At 56.4% G+C, this 14,316-nt stretch overlaps 1 protein-coding gene across 2 annotated transcripts; it reads left to right on the plus strand.

The window, feature by feature from the left end:
- The first annotated feature begins 114 nt into the window (after nt 1–114).
- Nucleotides 115–13,217, plus strand: LOC119090329 (trifunctional enzyme subunit beta, mitochondrial). Of its 2 annotated transcripts, none has more exons than XM_037213119.1 (11): nt 115–232; nt 4,135–4,223; nt 4,784–4,928; nt 5,508–5,695; nt 6,473–6,660; nt 7,100–7,274; nt 8,352–8,610; nt 10,637–10,724; nt 11,343–11,493; nt 12,073–12,161; nt 12,731–13,217. In XM_037213119.1, the coding sequence occupies exons 2-11, from the start codon at nt 4,172–4,174 to the stop codon at nt 12,773–12,775; spliced, it is 1,380 nt and encodes a 459-aa protein (XP_037069014.1). In that variant the 5' UTR covers nt 115–232; nt 4,135–4,171; the 3' UTR covers nt 12,776–13,217. The 2 variants fall into 2 exon arrangements, with proteins under 2 accessions (XP_037069014.1, XP_037069015.1); XM_037213120.1 differs by having other exon boundaries at nt 121–236.
- The last annotated feature ends 1,099 nt before the right edge of the window (nt 13,218–14,316 follow it).

The following is a 14,316-nucleotide window of genomic DNA, read 5'->3' on the forward strand; positions in this document are numbered from 1 at the left end:
CAGTTTTACGTGTTAGCTTTTTGATTGGTGAGTTTTCTCCCATCTAGAACCGGATTGGTGAAAACAGAGATCTCTACGAGTGGTTTGCTATTTTCGATACAGATCTGGGTGTCCAGCGTTCTCAATCTGCGCCGCTTTCCGAAGACGGTCTTTCTAGGCACTCAAGTGAAGGGGGTGGGCCAACATTCTTATTCCCTTCATACATTTTGATTCGCCGGTGCATCCACCGAAGGTAGGTAGGAAATACGTGCAAACTGTGTTTTTTTAGGTGGCGGGGTGCAACTTAGCGTGATGAAAGTCATTTATGAAGGTGTCTACCAAAGCCGTGGAGCACTGTAGCTGTGTAAAATTTGCAATGCATTGAATTTTGATCCTGCTGTAGATTTCATCAAACGTTGTGCTGGTTGTTATATAGGAAAGTACTTGAAATTCGGATCATGGGTCAGGGTATACATTGGATCATGGGTTCAGTTAATGTCATATGAGAAGAAAATGAATTTCACTTATTTTGGGAGTGTAAGCCAGACTGCGAAACTCCATATGATGACGATGTCTGGAGCAGCCATTGTGACCACAGTTTCAGAGCTTCACACCATCAGTTTGAGTGCGCATGTTTGGCACTTGATCACCACTGATTTTGGTGTCCAGGGAGCCCATGTTCAAGAAATTATGTTGTAACTTTTGACAAAAAGCTTAAACTGTTTTTCAGGCATAGATAAGCCAGCAATTTAGCTCAGTTTGGCCTAGGATTATTCAAGTGTATGCGTGATCCAGGCTTAGCACATAAATTTTGTGTGCACATGAGGTGCAGTAGGTGGAATCTTTGGAGATTATATATATATATATATATATATATATATATATATATATATATATATATATATATATATATATGTATATATATATATGTATATATATATATATATATATTGTGTTCAAGCAGTATTGGTTTTGTGTGTAGCTCATCTTCAATGGACCAGGATGGGCCAGCCACTATGCAGTTTATAGATATTTAGCAGCTTACCATAGTACACAGAGCATTAGTATCTTTCCACTGCAAGGTGCTGATAGCACAGTGGTTAATGAAGCTGCATGCCTGAGGAACCATGGGCAATGGGTTTCATTCTATGCAGTCTTTAGCCTTTCTGTCTGGGTGAGAGACAGGCAATGCCATACAGCCTCAGTAACTCAGCATATTCCAAGGTCCAAGCCCCAATGATAGTCAGTGATGGATCTGTCTGAAAGTTTTTAACCCTAATCTGTAACCAGACCAAAAAACTTTTCTTCTGAACATGTTGACAGTCAAGAAAAACTGTGCCCAAAATGTCAAAGAATAACTGTTGCATGGCTGGCTGGTTGTCATCAGATAATGCACATGATTTGGGTCTTCCACTTTGACATGCATGCTGACATATGCGCATTCAATAGATAATTTTTACAAGCAGTGTGTATTTAATAAATATCATTTAAATAAACAGCAAAGCTTTAATGAAGTTATCCTTAGTTGAGAACACTCATTGTGCTGCCTATGCCTATGCCATCACTGAATAGGTAATGAAATATTCACTGCTAAATGAAATGTGTTTGTTGCATAGAATGAGGCAAGTAGTAGGGCACATAAATGTAAATCTAGTAGGCTTGGATCATGGCATTTTTAAAAGTAAGGGAGAGCCCTACAGTGAGCAGCTTCTCTTGGCTTGCTACAAAGAATGAGGCAGGTGATTGGGCACATAAATGTAAATCTAGTAGGGTTGGATCATGACATTTCTAAAAAGTAATGAAGAGCCCTACAGTCAGCATCTTTTCTTGGCTGGGTGGCTCAATATCATGCTGGGTATTGAAGTGCACCATTATAAAAATTACAGAAACTTGAACTATATGTTCTGGGACCAATTTGGCCTTATATGTATTCCACAATTCGGGCAGAATGGGCTTGCATTTCTTCTCCTAATGTTTGTAATATGATGCACATTTTTTGCATTAACTCAGCTGATGGTAACTAGGCCCAGTTTCCTGATCCCACCTCTGACCTCTCCACCCCCCCCCCCCCCTCCCCACCCTCTTCCACATCTCCAGGTCTCCATACTCCTCATGCATGTGCTTCTTAGCCAATATTTTTGTTAGTTATATTCACCAGCATTGCACCAGAGACCACTCCAACCGCACCACTCTGGCAGCATAGACAAAGACAGACATGTATGTGCGCTGTCCACAGTAGGCTCATGGCTGTTCAATTTCATCATCACAGCATTGAAATAAGGTGCCAACGACTATGAGTGCAAAGCTGGAACCATTATGTGGTCAGAGTAGACATTGAGGTGCTAGGTGGATTTCAGTGCACAGCCAAACCCACTAAGTCATGTGGGGTCACAGGTAAGGTAGTTATGCTGGTTAGCATGTGGGCAATACAGGTGTCCCCTTCCCATCTCTGTGTAGAAGCAGGAATCTTCATCCTGTCATGTGAGGATGTAGGGTTTGAGATGCCTCCCAAAATTCACAGGCCAGCACTTCTGGTTTACCAGAGCTAGCACCTTTTGAAGAAGCAACACAACACAGTATTTGGTGAGGCTGTCTGCAGATAGCCAGCTGAGTTTTTCCAGCAAATCTGAAACATGGTAAACTTTTGTACTCATAGATCATGTTGAGCGGGTCGCAAGAACCCCAGAGTGTTTGGGTCACTCCCCGGCCTGAGTCATGCACAGAAAGGTGGTCTGCACCTATGTGGATGCTTCAGAGGATATGGCCGCCTCTTTGACCTGGGAAGTGTCAGATCCAGAAGATGGTGCATGTGATCCATCCTTCTACATTGGATGCCTTTGGTGGCAGGTTGTACTTGTCCAATCCCTGTGTGGCAGAACATGTGGAACTGTCTGCTGGCTAGAAGGGAGTAATAGATGTTGTCTGGGTTTGTGGTCCTCAGAATAAAATAAGTAACATCACCTTTCAAAATCCTTTGCCCTTTCACATTCAGTTCATATACCAAATGCATGTCAAATTGATGCTCATTTATGTAATGTTTTAGTCAGAGCAACGAATGGTCTTGATGTAATTAAACCATAAGAAACCACTTAGCATGCTTTATAATCTGTAAGTGTTGACTTCTCTCCAACATATAGTTATCAGGCAAAAAGATGAAAGGACTTCAGTTTCGGCCTGGGCGTGGCGAAGTCATGGTTTGCTCCAGTGGCTTCGGCTTTGGCTTCGACTTTGAGCCATTTTCCACGGCTAGCTTCGGTTGCGACATTGGCTTCGTGCCGTTTTGAACAATTAGTTTCAGCTTTATCTTTGGCTTCATCTCATTTCAGACAACTGGTTTCGGCCAAAACAAGCATTTGATCATGAGTCCGGTCTCAGATCTATGCGGGCTTAAAATGTTGCGGATTTGACATGTTGATTATTCACTGCATTTGTGACTTTACTTTACTAAAACAGTGACCGGCTACCCCAGTCCACCACATAACTTTCCTAGGCTGGGACGCATGCACGAACGGAATCGCAAGCTGGTCGGTCATCCTTAGGACAAATTAACACCTGACGACGGCGGCAGAACTAACTGTCCGAAGCGTACTGTGTGTACTGACACGCAGGACGAGAACGGTGATCGGAAGACTTTCCATCCAGAATGCATATTGTCTCAGTCAGTTGTCAATCCGTCCTGTCTTAGTAATTCCGCAAAACAACTGGTATGTTTCTGAACCCCACGGGTTTGAACAGACGCGATTTTTTGTGCCGTGCAAAACGACACTGTACATTAGATTTGGCGTGGGCTTTGACCTCTTGATTTTAACTTGATGGTGGTTCGGCTTTGGCTTAGCGTTTCCAATGTACGAAGTCCCTGGCTTCGACTTCGCGTGTACAAAGTTTTGAGCCGCTGGCTTTGTATTTGCTCGGCCGTTTTAAAAATACGAAGCCGCTGGCTTCGGCTTTACAGTTCCAAACTTCGAAGCCATTGTTTTCGGATTCGACTTCGGTCATGAGCTGTACACTTAGGATTACTCTGGTCATGGGATTATCCTTAGTAAGCGCAGATGTTTGGATTTTCGAATTGGGTGCAACGTTCCGTGCTCGGACTGATATATCAGGTCCCGTGCATGAGCATCGGCTTTTCAACTAACGTTCACCCCCTGTCACCAGGTGATAAGGCACTCAGTTCAACCCAGGGGACTTCGCCATGGCTGTTCTTCAAATCAAACCCGCCCAGCTACAGAGGCTGTTCTGCTATGGTAAGCGCCGGCGCACGTCTCGGAAAGCACGTCTATCTGTGCTCGGCGGTGCCGTGTCAGGCATTCAGCGTGTGCACAGTCGAGATGCCTCAGACTGTCGGAGATTGCGTGGGAGAGTCGCTGGAGACAAGACACCGACGGCGTGTAGCTGTGTACCGGTCTGGGCAGCACCGGAAAAGCTCGCGTGCTCCGTTAGCTTATGCACGTGGAGTACCATACCTCCACTTTGGAGGATATTGGTGTAGTGTTTCGGGGTCCGAACCAAGTCTCATCCGAATGTCTGCTTGAATTTCTCGCCCGACACAGCCCAGTGCAGTAACTTCGAATGATTTTTCTCGGGAATGGGAGATATCTCTCAATGCTATGTTATGTTATGGCTCATGGGATACCTAATCTACTGTGTGTGATGCAGCTTTTCGTCAAAAGGGTCTCAGTGGAGAGCTTGGGAAGGACGTTTTTTGCCAACCCCAGTTTGACCACCACAGCTAAGTACCTCCTTGTCTCCGTTGTTCCGCGCGCGGTGTGCTGGCCCTCTCAAATCCGTGTGTTGTGACCCGCAGGTGGCGTGCGCACAATGGCGGCGGCCGCCTCGCAAGCTAAGAAGCCCAACGTGGTGCTGGTGGAGGGCGTGCGCACCCCGTTTCTCATGTCCGCCACCGAGTACAACAAGATGATGCCGCACGACCTGGCCCGCGAGGCTCTGCTGTGAGTGCCGACCGGTTGGGGGTCACGTGACCCGCTGCGCCAGCTGGGGGTCACGGGACCCGCTGCACCAGCTGGGGGTCACGGGACCCGCTGCACCGGCTGGGGGTCACGGGACCCGCTGCACGGGCTGGGGGTCGCGGGACCCGCTGCACCAGCTGAGGGTGACGAGACCCGCTGCACCAGCTGGGGGTCACGGGACCCGCTGCACCGGCTGGGGGTCACGTGCCCTTTTAGTTTAGCAGCCAGCTGACGCCACTGCAGCAGCCCGTCCTCAGGCCAGCACTGACCTTTAGAAAACAGCCGATCACGTCATGTGGCTGGATAATCGAAATCGGTGCACGAGGGGGTGCTTGTCCTTTGCGCGAAAGACGCACCCCCGGTGGGGTAGCTTTGCTAAATAAGGTGTGAGAATGGACCCCACGCCATCCCAAATGAACTGAATACTGCACGTCTGTGTACCCTGTATGGTCCAAACCGCGTCCGTTCGTCGACGGCGGGCGCCGCCGCGCACCGCCGTCTCCTGCCCGCCTTCCGCCGTCACGCCCCGCCGCCCCTGACCGTGCTGCCGGCGGCCGGCAGCGGCCTGGTGCGTAAGGTGGACTGCGACCCGGCCGACATCGACTACGTCACGCTCGGTACCGTCATCCAGGAGGTGAAGACGAGCAACATCGCGCGCGAGGCCATGCTGGGCGCCGGCTTCTCGGAAAAGACGCCGGCGCACACCGTCACCATGGCCTGCATCTCGTCCAACGCGGCCATCGCCACCTGTGAGTGGCGCCGCACCGGCCGCTGGTCAGACGTGTCCGGTGGGACAGACCCGCCGACCCTGCCAGCTCCCGCCCGGCGCAGGCAGGGGCGGGCAGCGACGCTCCTGGTGGCGGGTGCCGGCGGGATAGACTGTGGACCCCGCCGCCCGACTGCGGCTTTGGCCTGGTGCTTGCTCATCTAGCGCCCGATCAGTTGCCTTTCCGTTATCTTATGGGCTGATATATCACTATCTAATCAGGTGCGGGCCTGGCAGCCGGGCTGGATGGGTGACGGAGGGCTGTGTGGAGTGGCTCGGGCGCACCCTGTAATGGGCGATAGTGGCGATCTGTGCAGTATGCGTCGGGGACAGTGACGTCATCCCAGTGCGGTGGACGATCCGCCGCGTCACCGGACCGCCTATACCCGATACCGATGACCTTGACCGCCGGCAGTGGCCCAGGTCGTCACCTGAGTCTGTCCTTGGTGCTCGCCGTCCCCTGTGACCCCGTCCCCATCCCGCGTCACTGCATGTGCGCAGCGGGACTACCGCACGCAGGACGTCTCGAACATCGCCCTTGACCAGGTGCATCGCTATGGCCCCGCGCGCCGCCCTGTGACCCTGCGCGCCGCCTTGTGACCCCGCGCACCGCCCTGTGACCCCGCGCGCCGCCCTGTGATCCCGTGCACCACCTGTGACCCCGCGTGCCACCCTGTGACCTCACACGCCGCACTGTGACCTCGCGCGCCGCCCGTGACGCCGTGCGCCGCCCGTGACGCCGCTGCGTGCCTGCCGCCAGGCGTGGGCCTGATCTCGGCCGGCGTGTACGACACGTGCGTGGCCGGCGGCGTGGAGTTCATGTCGGACGTGCCGATCCGGCACTCGCGCCAGATGCGCTCCATCATGCTGCGCGCCAACCGCGCCAAGACGCTGGGCCAGCGGCTCGGCCTGCTCGCCTCCATCCGGCCCTCATTCTTCGCGCCAGAGGTCAGTCCACGGCTCGCCGAGGCGGCGGCCGGCCAGGCTCGGCGCGCAAGGCGTGCGCTGGTGGCTCGGCATGGAACTCAGCCGTTTGAAAACGCGGTGTGCATCTTGGAGACTAGAGGCAGGCGCCGTTATCGGAGGTTGCAGAGTGCGCACTTGGTCTATGCTGCGGGTGGTTGCCTCGCCGTCTAGTTTGAATGCATTTGGCACGACGTTGGAATTTCACTTGATGCGCTCTTGTCAGCTGGGCTCAGATCCCCATGTTGTAAACTAAGCTGAAGTTGACGGCTACACCGCAGCCGTGTGGGACACGTGACCGAGGGCTCCCCTTCTGGTCGCACCTGACGTGACATATTGACAGCCACCGTCGCGGTCACGTGAGCTCAAGGGCCATTAGGCTCCAAATGGTGGTAATCATCGCCACCGCCGCGTGTCCCGCCAGCTGCCGGGCATCGCCGAGTTCAGCACGGGCGAGGTGATGGGGCATTCGGCCGACCGGCTGGCGGCCGCCTTCTGCGTCAGCAAGGCCGAGCAGGACGAGTACGCGCTCCGCTCCCATCAGCTGGCCCTGGACGCGCGCAAGAACGGCCTCCTCTGCGACGTCGTCCCCGTCAAAGGTCAGTGCTCGGCGAGTACGCTCTAATGGCGGGGGGGGGGGGGCTCACTCGTGGAAACTGTGTACGACGCGAGAATCAGCATGAGCCAACTTTACGCACGTTTTCAGACATTCGACGCTGTTCAGGCAGATCTGACCACCACAGGATCGCACGTTAAAGTAAAGTGTGTCTACGTCATGCGCTCATATTTCCGTGTTTCTTACTTGTATTGTAGTACATCGATGTGCCCCCACGTGAAATAGCATCTCCGTTTTGGGTCTTGGGTTGGAAGGATCTAGAGCGTAATCTTGTGGAAGCGTGTGAGTTCCCAAACGGCACAGCCACATGTATGAGAACTCACAAACCCCTTTTACGGGGCATGTAAACTCTCCCAACTGTTACGCCTCTAGTGCGCATTCGAACCTGGCTGTCCGTCCCCGTCCCCGCGGCAGCCGGCGTGACAGACTCTACGCTGGCGACATTAGCAATGACACGTGCCGCCGCGTGATCAGTTACAACATCCCGAGCGTCCGACCACTGGGCGCACTACCCCACGCGGCGGCCGGTGTCGGTGACCGCACCGTTTTAGCACACACCACAGTCGGACATTTCTTCAACGCGAAAGCCAGCTCGGCTGCTTTTCATGTACGTGCGTGAGGGTATGGACGGTCATTGACAATTGTGTCAGACCTTGTCTGATATCATCAGCGGGTTCAGGTATAACTTCGCTGTGGAAAACTGACCACTGCTGCCGGGTCTCAGTCTCAGTCCGCGTTAAATCACCCTGACGGGAAAGTGTCACTTTTCGTCAGTTCGTCTATTCAGGATTCCTGCGTAAGATGGCTACAACGGTCGGGCGCCTTTATGACCTGATCTGTCTTAAATTGGTCCGTCCTGTCCGGTCCGGTTCGGTCTGGTGTGGTCTGGTCTGGTGTGGTCTGGTCTGGTCTGGTCTGGTCTGGTCTGGTCCGATCTGGTTTGGCCCGATCCGATTCGATCGCGTCTGGTCTGTTCGGTCTTGATCCGGTCCGACCGGGTCCGGTCTGGCCCGATCCGGTTTTGTCGGGTCCGGCGCCTGACCCGGCCTGCTGCCGACAGTGCCGGGCAAGGACCAGATGGTCTCGGAGGACAACGGCATCAGGCTGACACCGCCGGCCAAGATGGCCGCCATGAAGCCGGCGTTCGTCAAGCCGCACGGCACGGTGACGGCGGCAAACTCGTCCTTCCTGACTGACGGCGCCTCGGCCTGCCTCATCACCACCGAGGAGAAGGCCAAGGAGATGGGCTGGAAGCCCAAGGCGTACCTGCGCGAGCTGACGTTCGTGTCGCAGGACCCCAAGGACCAGCTGCTGCTGGGGTGAGCGCAGCGGCGGCCCGCTCTGACCAGGCACCGGCCGGCCGGAGGTCGGCGCGCTTGGTTATGGAGGGGCGGGGAGGATCGCGTTTGGCTCGTGGCGCGGCGGGGTACAGCTTCACTTTGTGGGGATGGCTTGAACAGTGAGGGGGATGAGGTGAAAACATCGTTGTGTTGTCCAAAAGTTTGGACTATGGCGACGGCTATTTTAAGACCAGGAAGCGGGATTTCACAGTCACGCTTTTTGTCGTCTGAAAAGCGTTTTTGTTTGTCACTGCTTGACTTTGGTCCAGCACAAAAATTTGCGCTTTAACTTCTAGGGTTCGCTGGGTGTCATTTATCCGCCGTCAATAAGAGGTCCGCGCCAGCTCCTTTCCTCTCCCCAGATCACTCCTGCCGTCTCCCCCGGAGTGAGGTGGGCGGGTGTTGGAGGGGCGCTCCCCTCAGATCACTCCCACCCGTCTGCCCCGGAGTGAGGTGGGCGGGTGTTGGAGGGGCGCACCCCTCAGATCACTCCCACCCGTCTCCCCCGGAGTGAGCTGGGCGGGTGTTGGAGGGGCGCACCCCTCAGATCACTCCTCCCGTCTCCCCCGGAGTGAGGTGGGCGGGTGTTGGAGGGGCGCACCCCTCAGATCACTCCCACCCGTCTGCCCCGGAGTGAGCTGGGCAGGCGGGGGCTGTTCAGCAGACCGCACTCCTCCCGCTGTCCGGCGCGCGGCCCGGGCCGACGTCAGCAGCGGTCACTCAGTGCCAGCTGTGCACCGTTGCATTGGCAGGGCCTCCGCCCTGGCTGCGGCCCACCTGGCACGGCGTCCGGAGATGTGGCGGCCGTCAAACGCGCCCCGCACCTGCCCAGAGAAATCGGCAGGGCCTCCCGTCGTTAAGACGCGATCGAAACACTGTACTCCACGGGAGAAGCTGACATAAAGTCAAACTGTTGCCTTGTACCAGTCACCGAATGTTGGTCTGGCACGATCGTGCCGCCTGGGATGGCTCCTGCGGAACAGGGCCATCGGCGGAATGCTGCGCAAACGTTATCGTTATGTCCTCCCCCTGGGCTGTTACAGCCTTCTGTAAAATTGTCTTCATCTTACGGGTAGATGACGACAAAGATGGGGCGCAGCGCTTCAATATTTTGGCCAAAATTCGTAGACGTATACATGCACAAAGGCATCAGGAAAAAATGGTGCCCCACTTGGACTTTTCTGGTTGCATGCATGACTCACACTGTCAGTTACACGGGTATGCTTTGCGTACGACGGGGGTTCCAGTTTTCGGCACGTGCACGACAGAGATTTCAGTTTTCGGCATGCACATGACGGAAGTTTCTGTTTTCGGTATCTATGCGGGAGGGACCTGACCACGCAGACGCAGGCGCACACGCAGACTATCCCGGCTCCGCGGGCCCGGTGCGTCAAGAGGACGGCTCCGGCGACATAAAGCGAGGCCGTGCCGTGGGGAAATGACACCGGACCAAAGGGTCTATTTAAAGACAGACCATACCCGGGACGCCACGGCCACGTGCGCTAATTGGTTCAGCGTTTACCCGACGGCCAGGCGATCACTTCCCAGCTGCTGCACCATCTCCTGAGTAGGGGGCAGTCGGGGAAAAGCGTACCGAAGTCAGGCTTGAACCAGTGACTTCCGACTGTCATTGCCACACGCATCGACCAGCTGCGCCGCCGGGATAATCAGAGACATCCTGTTAGTGGGCGTTTGACGTTGGTGACAAAACGAAGATATGTGAAGCAAGTTAGCGCGATGTTCGGGTAGACTTAAAGATAACGGGACTAGAATTACCTGAACCGAACCACAAGAAGCATTTATTGGGATCACTAATTTTTGTTAAAAATGGCATAGAAGTGTGAGGGTCTGTATCGTTGCCCAAGTGCTTGTGAGCAACATGTGAGTGGTGTAGATAATTGCATCGCTTTAAGTGTCACCAAGTGTTCGTGACCGTGCCTCGCTGCTGCTGGAGTGCCGGCCGGCGCGTCGCTGCGGCGTCTGACCGTCCGTCCGGGGTCGGCAGGCCGACGTACGCCACGCCCCGCGTGCTGGAGAAGGCCGGCCTCAAGGCGCAGGACATCGACGTCTGGGAGTTCCACGAGGCCTTCGCCGTGAGTGGCAGCGTCACCCGCGCTCACAGTTCTGTTGTCGACATAAGTTCCGTTCTGTGGTTCTGATTCACTCGTTAGCACTCTACCGGACTTCTGGCGTGCGGTTTCAATTGCGCATGCGCAAAGGCTGGACAGATGGCGCTGGTAGCGGCGCCCGGCAGGGTTGCTGTTCTGTTGGTGCTGTCTCGCTCAGCGCGCCATGCCGGCTGCCGTGCTACAGGGCCACGATCGGACCCGCAGGCGTGGCCGTCTGGGCTCCGCTGTCCGTCCCAGTGTCGCTGTGGGGAGCCCGGCCCGCCCCGTCACCCGGCGTCAGGTATCGGTGTTGACCCGCGGCTGACCAGACCCAGCAGCGGTCCGTAACGCCGGCCCCGCCCCGTGCCCCGGAGCCAGGTCTCGGTGTTGACCCGCGGCTGACCAGACCCAGCAGCGGTCCGTAACGCCGGCCCCGCCCCGTGCCCCGGAGCCAGGTCTCGGTGTTGACCCGCGGCTGACCAGACCCAGCAGCGGTCCGTAACGCCGGCCCCGCCCCGTGCCCCGGAGCCAGGTATCGGTGTTGACCCGCGGCTGACCAGACCCAGCAGCGGTCCGTAACGCCGGCCCCGTCCCGTGCCTCAGGGTCAGATCCTGGCCAACATGAAGGCCATGGACTCGGACTACTTCGCCAAGAACCAGATGGGCCGCTCGGCCAAGGTGGGCGCACCGCCGATGGACAAGTTCAACAAGTGGGGCGGCTCGCTCAGCATCGGCCACCCGTTCGGCGCCACAGGTGCGGGCCGGGCCGGCGCCCCGCCGGGGCCCGGGCAGTGCGGCCGCGCACCGCCCGCTGTCGGACCCAGCGCCGGCGTTTTCGGGCGCTGCTCCCGGCCGCCGCGCGGCGCGGCAGCTCGTGGCGCTGCAGGGCGGTGATGGGCAGGGCGGCCGCCAGCTACTGAAGGCGTAACGATGAACACTACCCCTGGAACCCCTGGCGCGTTGGGCCGTACAGACTGCTCCATGGTGATTGCTTTATTTTTCATTACTCAACTCAACATTCCTAATTTGTTAAGCGCTGCCAGTTAATTGGATGTCGGCATGCATTTTGGGTTCTATTACATACAATTGGGTGCACTTATAATTGGGTGCTGTTCATGTACCCCGATGCATGCCAATAAAATTAACCTACACCACACTTGTTAGGTAGATATTTTGTGTAATATTCGCATTCCCCCTAACACACGTTGTTGAGACATGTGTTGCCTCGGAGACAATAGCAGGTGCTAGATAACCCAGGGGCGGGTGCCGCGCCGCTCGACCGGCCGCCGCGGCGGGGGCGGTAGCGCCGTCTGACGACGTGTCTGGCCGGCAGGTGTCCGGCTGGCAATGCACGCCGCTCACCGGCTCATCAAGGAGGACGGCAAGTACGCGCTCATCGCCGCCTGCGCCGCCGGAGGACAGGTGAGTCGTCCGTGTCCGCTCGCGAACGGTGGGTCATCCTCTCCTGCTCCCTTCCGGCCTTGGGTGGCGAGTCAGCCCTCCCCCGCTGTTGGGTGGTGGGCCGCCCTTCCTCGAGCCTTGACCGGTGGGTCAACCTCCCGTGCTCTCTTCCGGCCTCGGGCGGCGGGCCACCCTTCCCCGCTGTTGGGTGGTGGGCCGCTATTACTCGAGCCTCGACCGGTGGGTCACCCTGCTCTGCTCTCCTCGAGCCCCGGACGGCGGGTCAGCTCTCTTTTATCCATTGGCAGTGGTTGGTCCCCCACCGCTGCACGGCCGGCGCCTCTTGGTGTATGGAGGCGGGCCTCTGCTCTCTCTGCGACGGGTTCGCCATCCGCAGCTAGCCTCCTGTCCCGTCACCGTCTATCGGGCAGCTTTTAGAACCGACTGCCGAGCCACTGTGCGTGTGATGCGCGTGACGTGTCGTCGGCCGAGTCCCTCACCGGAGGTGGTGCCGGACGGCCCGCTGGCGCCGCCCGGCCCGGCGGCGGTCCGTGACCGGGCCTTGACCTGACGGGAGCCTCGCTCGGCAGGGCGTGGGCATGATCGTGGAGCGCTACCCCGGAGCCGCCATGTGAGACGCCGCCCCGGCCGGCCGCCTCTGTTACAATGCAAGTCGCCTCTCCGGAGGCGGCCAGGTGACGCGTCTCCGGGAAGGTGGCGCGGTGTGAATGCGTGGGATGCGGGCGATATCTGATTATTTTATCAATATAGTGCGGAATTGGTAAGCGTGATTCGCAGCGTGTGAACGGGCACCGTACTGGACGTGGCGTGCGTATAGCCGTTCGTAATGAATTGCCAGCGATTACAGGAACATAAACAGATGGTGGCGATTGTGATGCCGCCCAAGTACGGGCCTCGTGTTGAATTGTCATTCGCCGAACCAGCCGGACGCTGTGTATATGTTAGCAGCATCCGTAAGCCGCACCTGATGTTTGCGCCGGGCGCGGCGGGGTAGCCACAGACCAGATATGTGATGACGTGCGGTCTGCCGATGTGAATACAGAGACCGAGCCCGTGCAGGGCGTGTGCGCATCTGCGACGGGGCAGGATGTCGGAGTGGCGGGGACGCCTGACACCCGTCAGGACGTACCAGGCCGCTCCCGTGGGGTCTCGTTCGGTGGTGTGTTCCGGACGTCTCACCCCCGCGCCACGCTGCCTGGAGTCGCTCGGCCGCAATGGCATGCGGCCACGGCCGCCGTATCGGAGGCTGTCGCTCACGCCCCGTCGCTGCATCGCTGCACAGTTTGACCGCGGAGCAGATATGGTGTGTGTTGCGGCTGCGCCCTAAACTGGCGCGGTGTCGACGTCTGCGTCCCAGCCGCGGATTGGTCCATTCCCGGACCGCACACCGTCCTTGTGCGATCTGGCAGCCGGTGCGCCGGCCAGAGCCGGGCCTCGTCTCCGGCCGTGCGGTTTGCGACACGAAGTGACCTCACCACTCGCGGTGGTTTAACACTTACATCACCGCTCACATCGCAATGGCGCTTATGCATAACTCAAAGCCGAATATGCAGTATGCTCCGGACGTGGGAACATGACATTTCTCCTGTGCCTTTAAGACGACGCAGTGGAAAAGACGTTTGGGACAGGCATATGCTCCGCGTCCAGCAGAATAGCCTAAGTAGCCGACGCGCTCCATTATAGCAATCACCACGTTCGTATCCGATTCGTATGTATCAATCGGATCAGGTCCAAGTTGAGTATGTCATATAATGCAAATGCTCCATTATACCAATCACCACGTTCCGTATCCGATTCGTATGTATTAATCGGATCAGGTCAAAGTTGAGTATGTCATATAATGCAGATGCTGCAATACGCAACGCGTTTTCTCGGTATGTTGTGACTCGGTCACAGTAGACTAGGCTGGTCAAGTCTTTCTCGTGGATGTACCCTCCCCGATTGTGCCCAGTGAGCACGTGCGCACATGTTGCGAAACGAGGAACGCGCTCTTCCGTATGGGGCGAGAGAGCTTACCTCCGTCAGAAGATGGCACACATTGGACAGCCAACGGAGAGAAGAAGAGCTCGCAATTTATCATCTGCCTGCATTCTCTACAAACTTGCAAGGTGGAGACTGTCCCGTTTTTTCGCGTGTCCAAATCCGTTTGTGGCCT

This window comes from Pollicipes pollicipes, unplaced genomic scaffold, assembly GCF_011947565.3.
Source record: "Pollicipes pollicipes isolate AB1234 unplaced genomic scaffold, Ppol_2.1 Scaffold_3087;HRSCAF=3621_pilon_pilon_pilon, whole genome shotgun sequence".
NCBI classification, from domain to species: domain Eukaryota; kingdom Metazoa; phylum Arthropoda; class Thecostraca; order Pollicipedomorpha; family Pollicipedidae; genus Pollicipes; species Pollicipes pollicipes.

Coding starts and splice junctions, on each gene's coding strand:
- LOC119090329 (XM_037213119.1), top strand. CDS start 4,172: ATGGCTGTTCTTCAAATCAAACCCGCCCAGCTACAGAGGCTGTTCTGC. Junction 4,929..5,507: donor CTGGCCCGCGAGGCTCTGCT/GTGAGTGCCGAC, acceptor GGCGGCCGGCAG/CGGCCTGGTGCGTAAGGTGG. Junction 6,661..7,099: donor CCTCATTCTTCGCGCCAGAG/GTCAGTCCACGG, acceptor GTGTCCCGCCAG/CTGCCGGGCATCGCCGAGTT.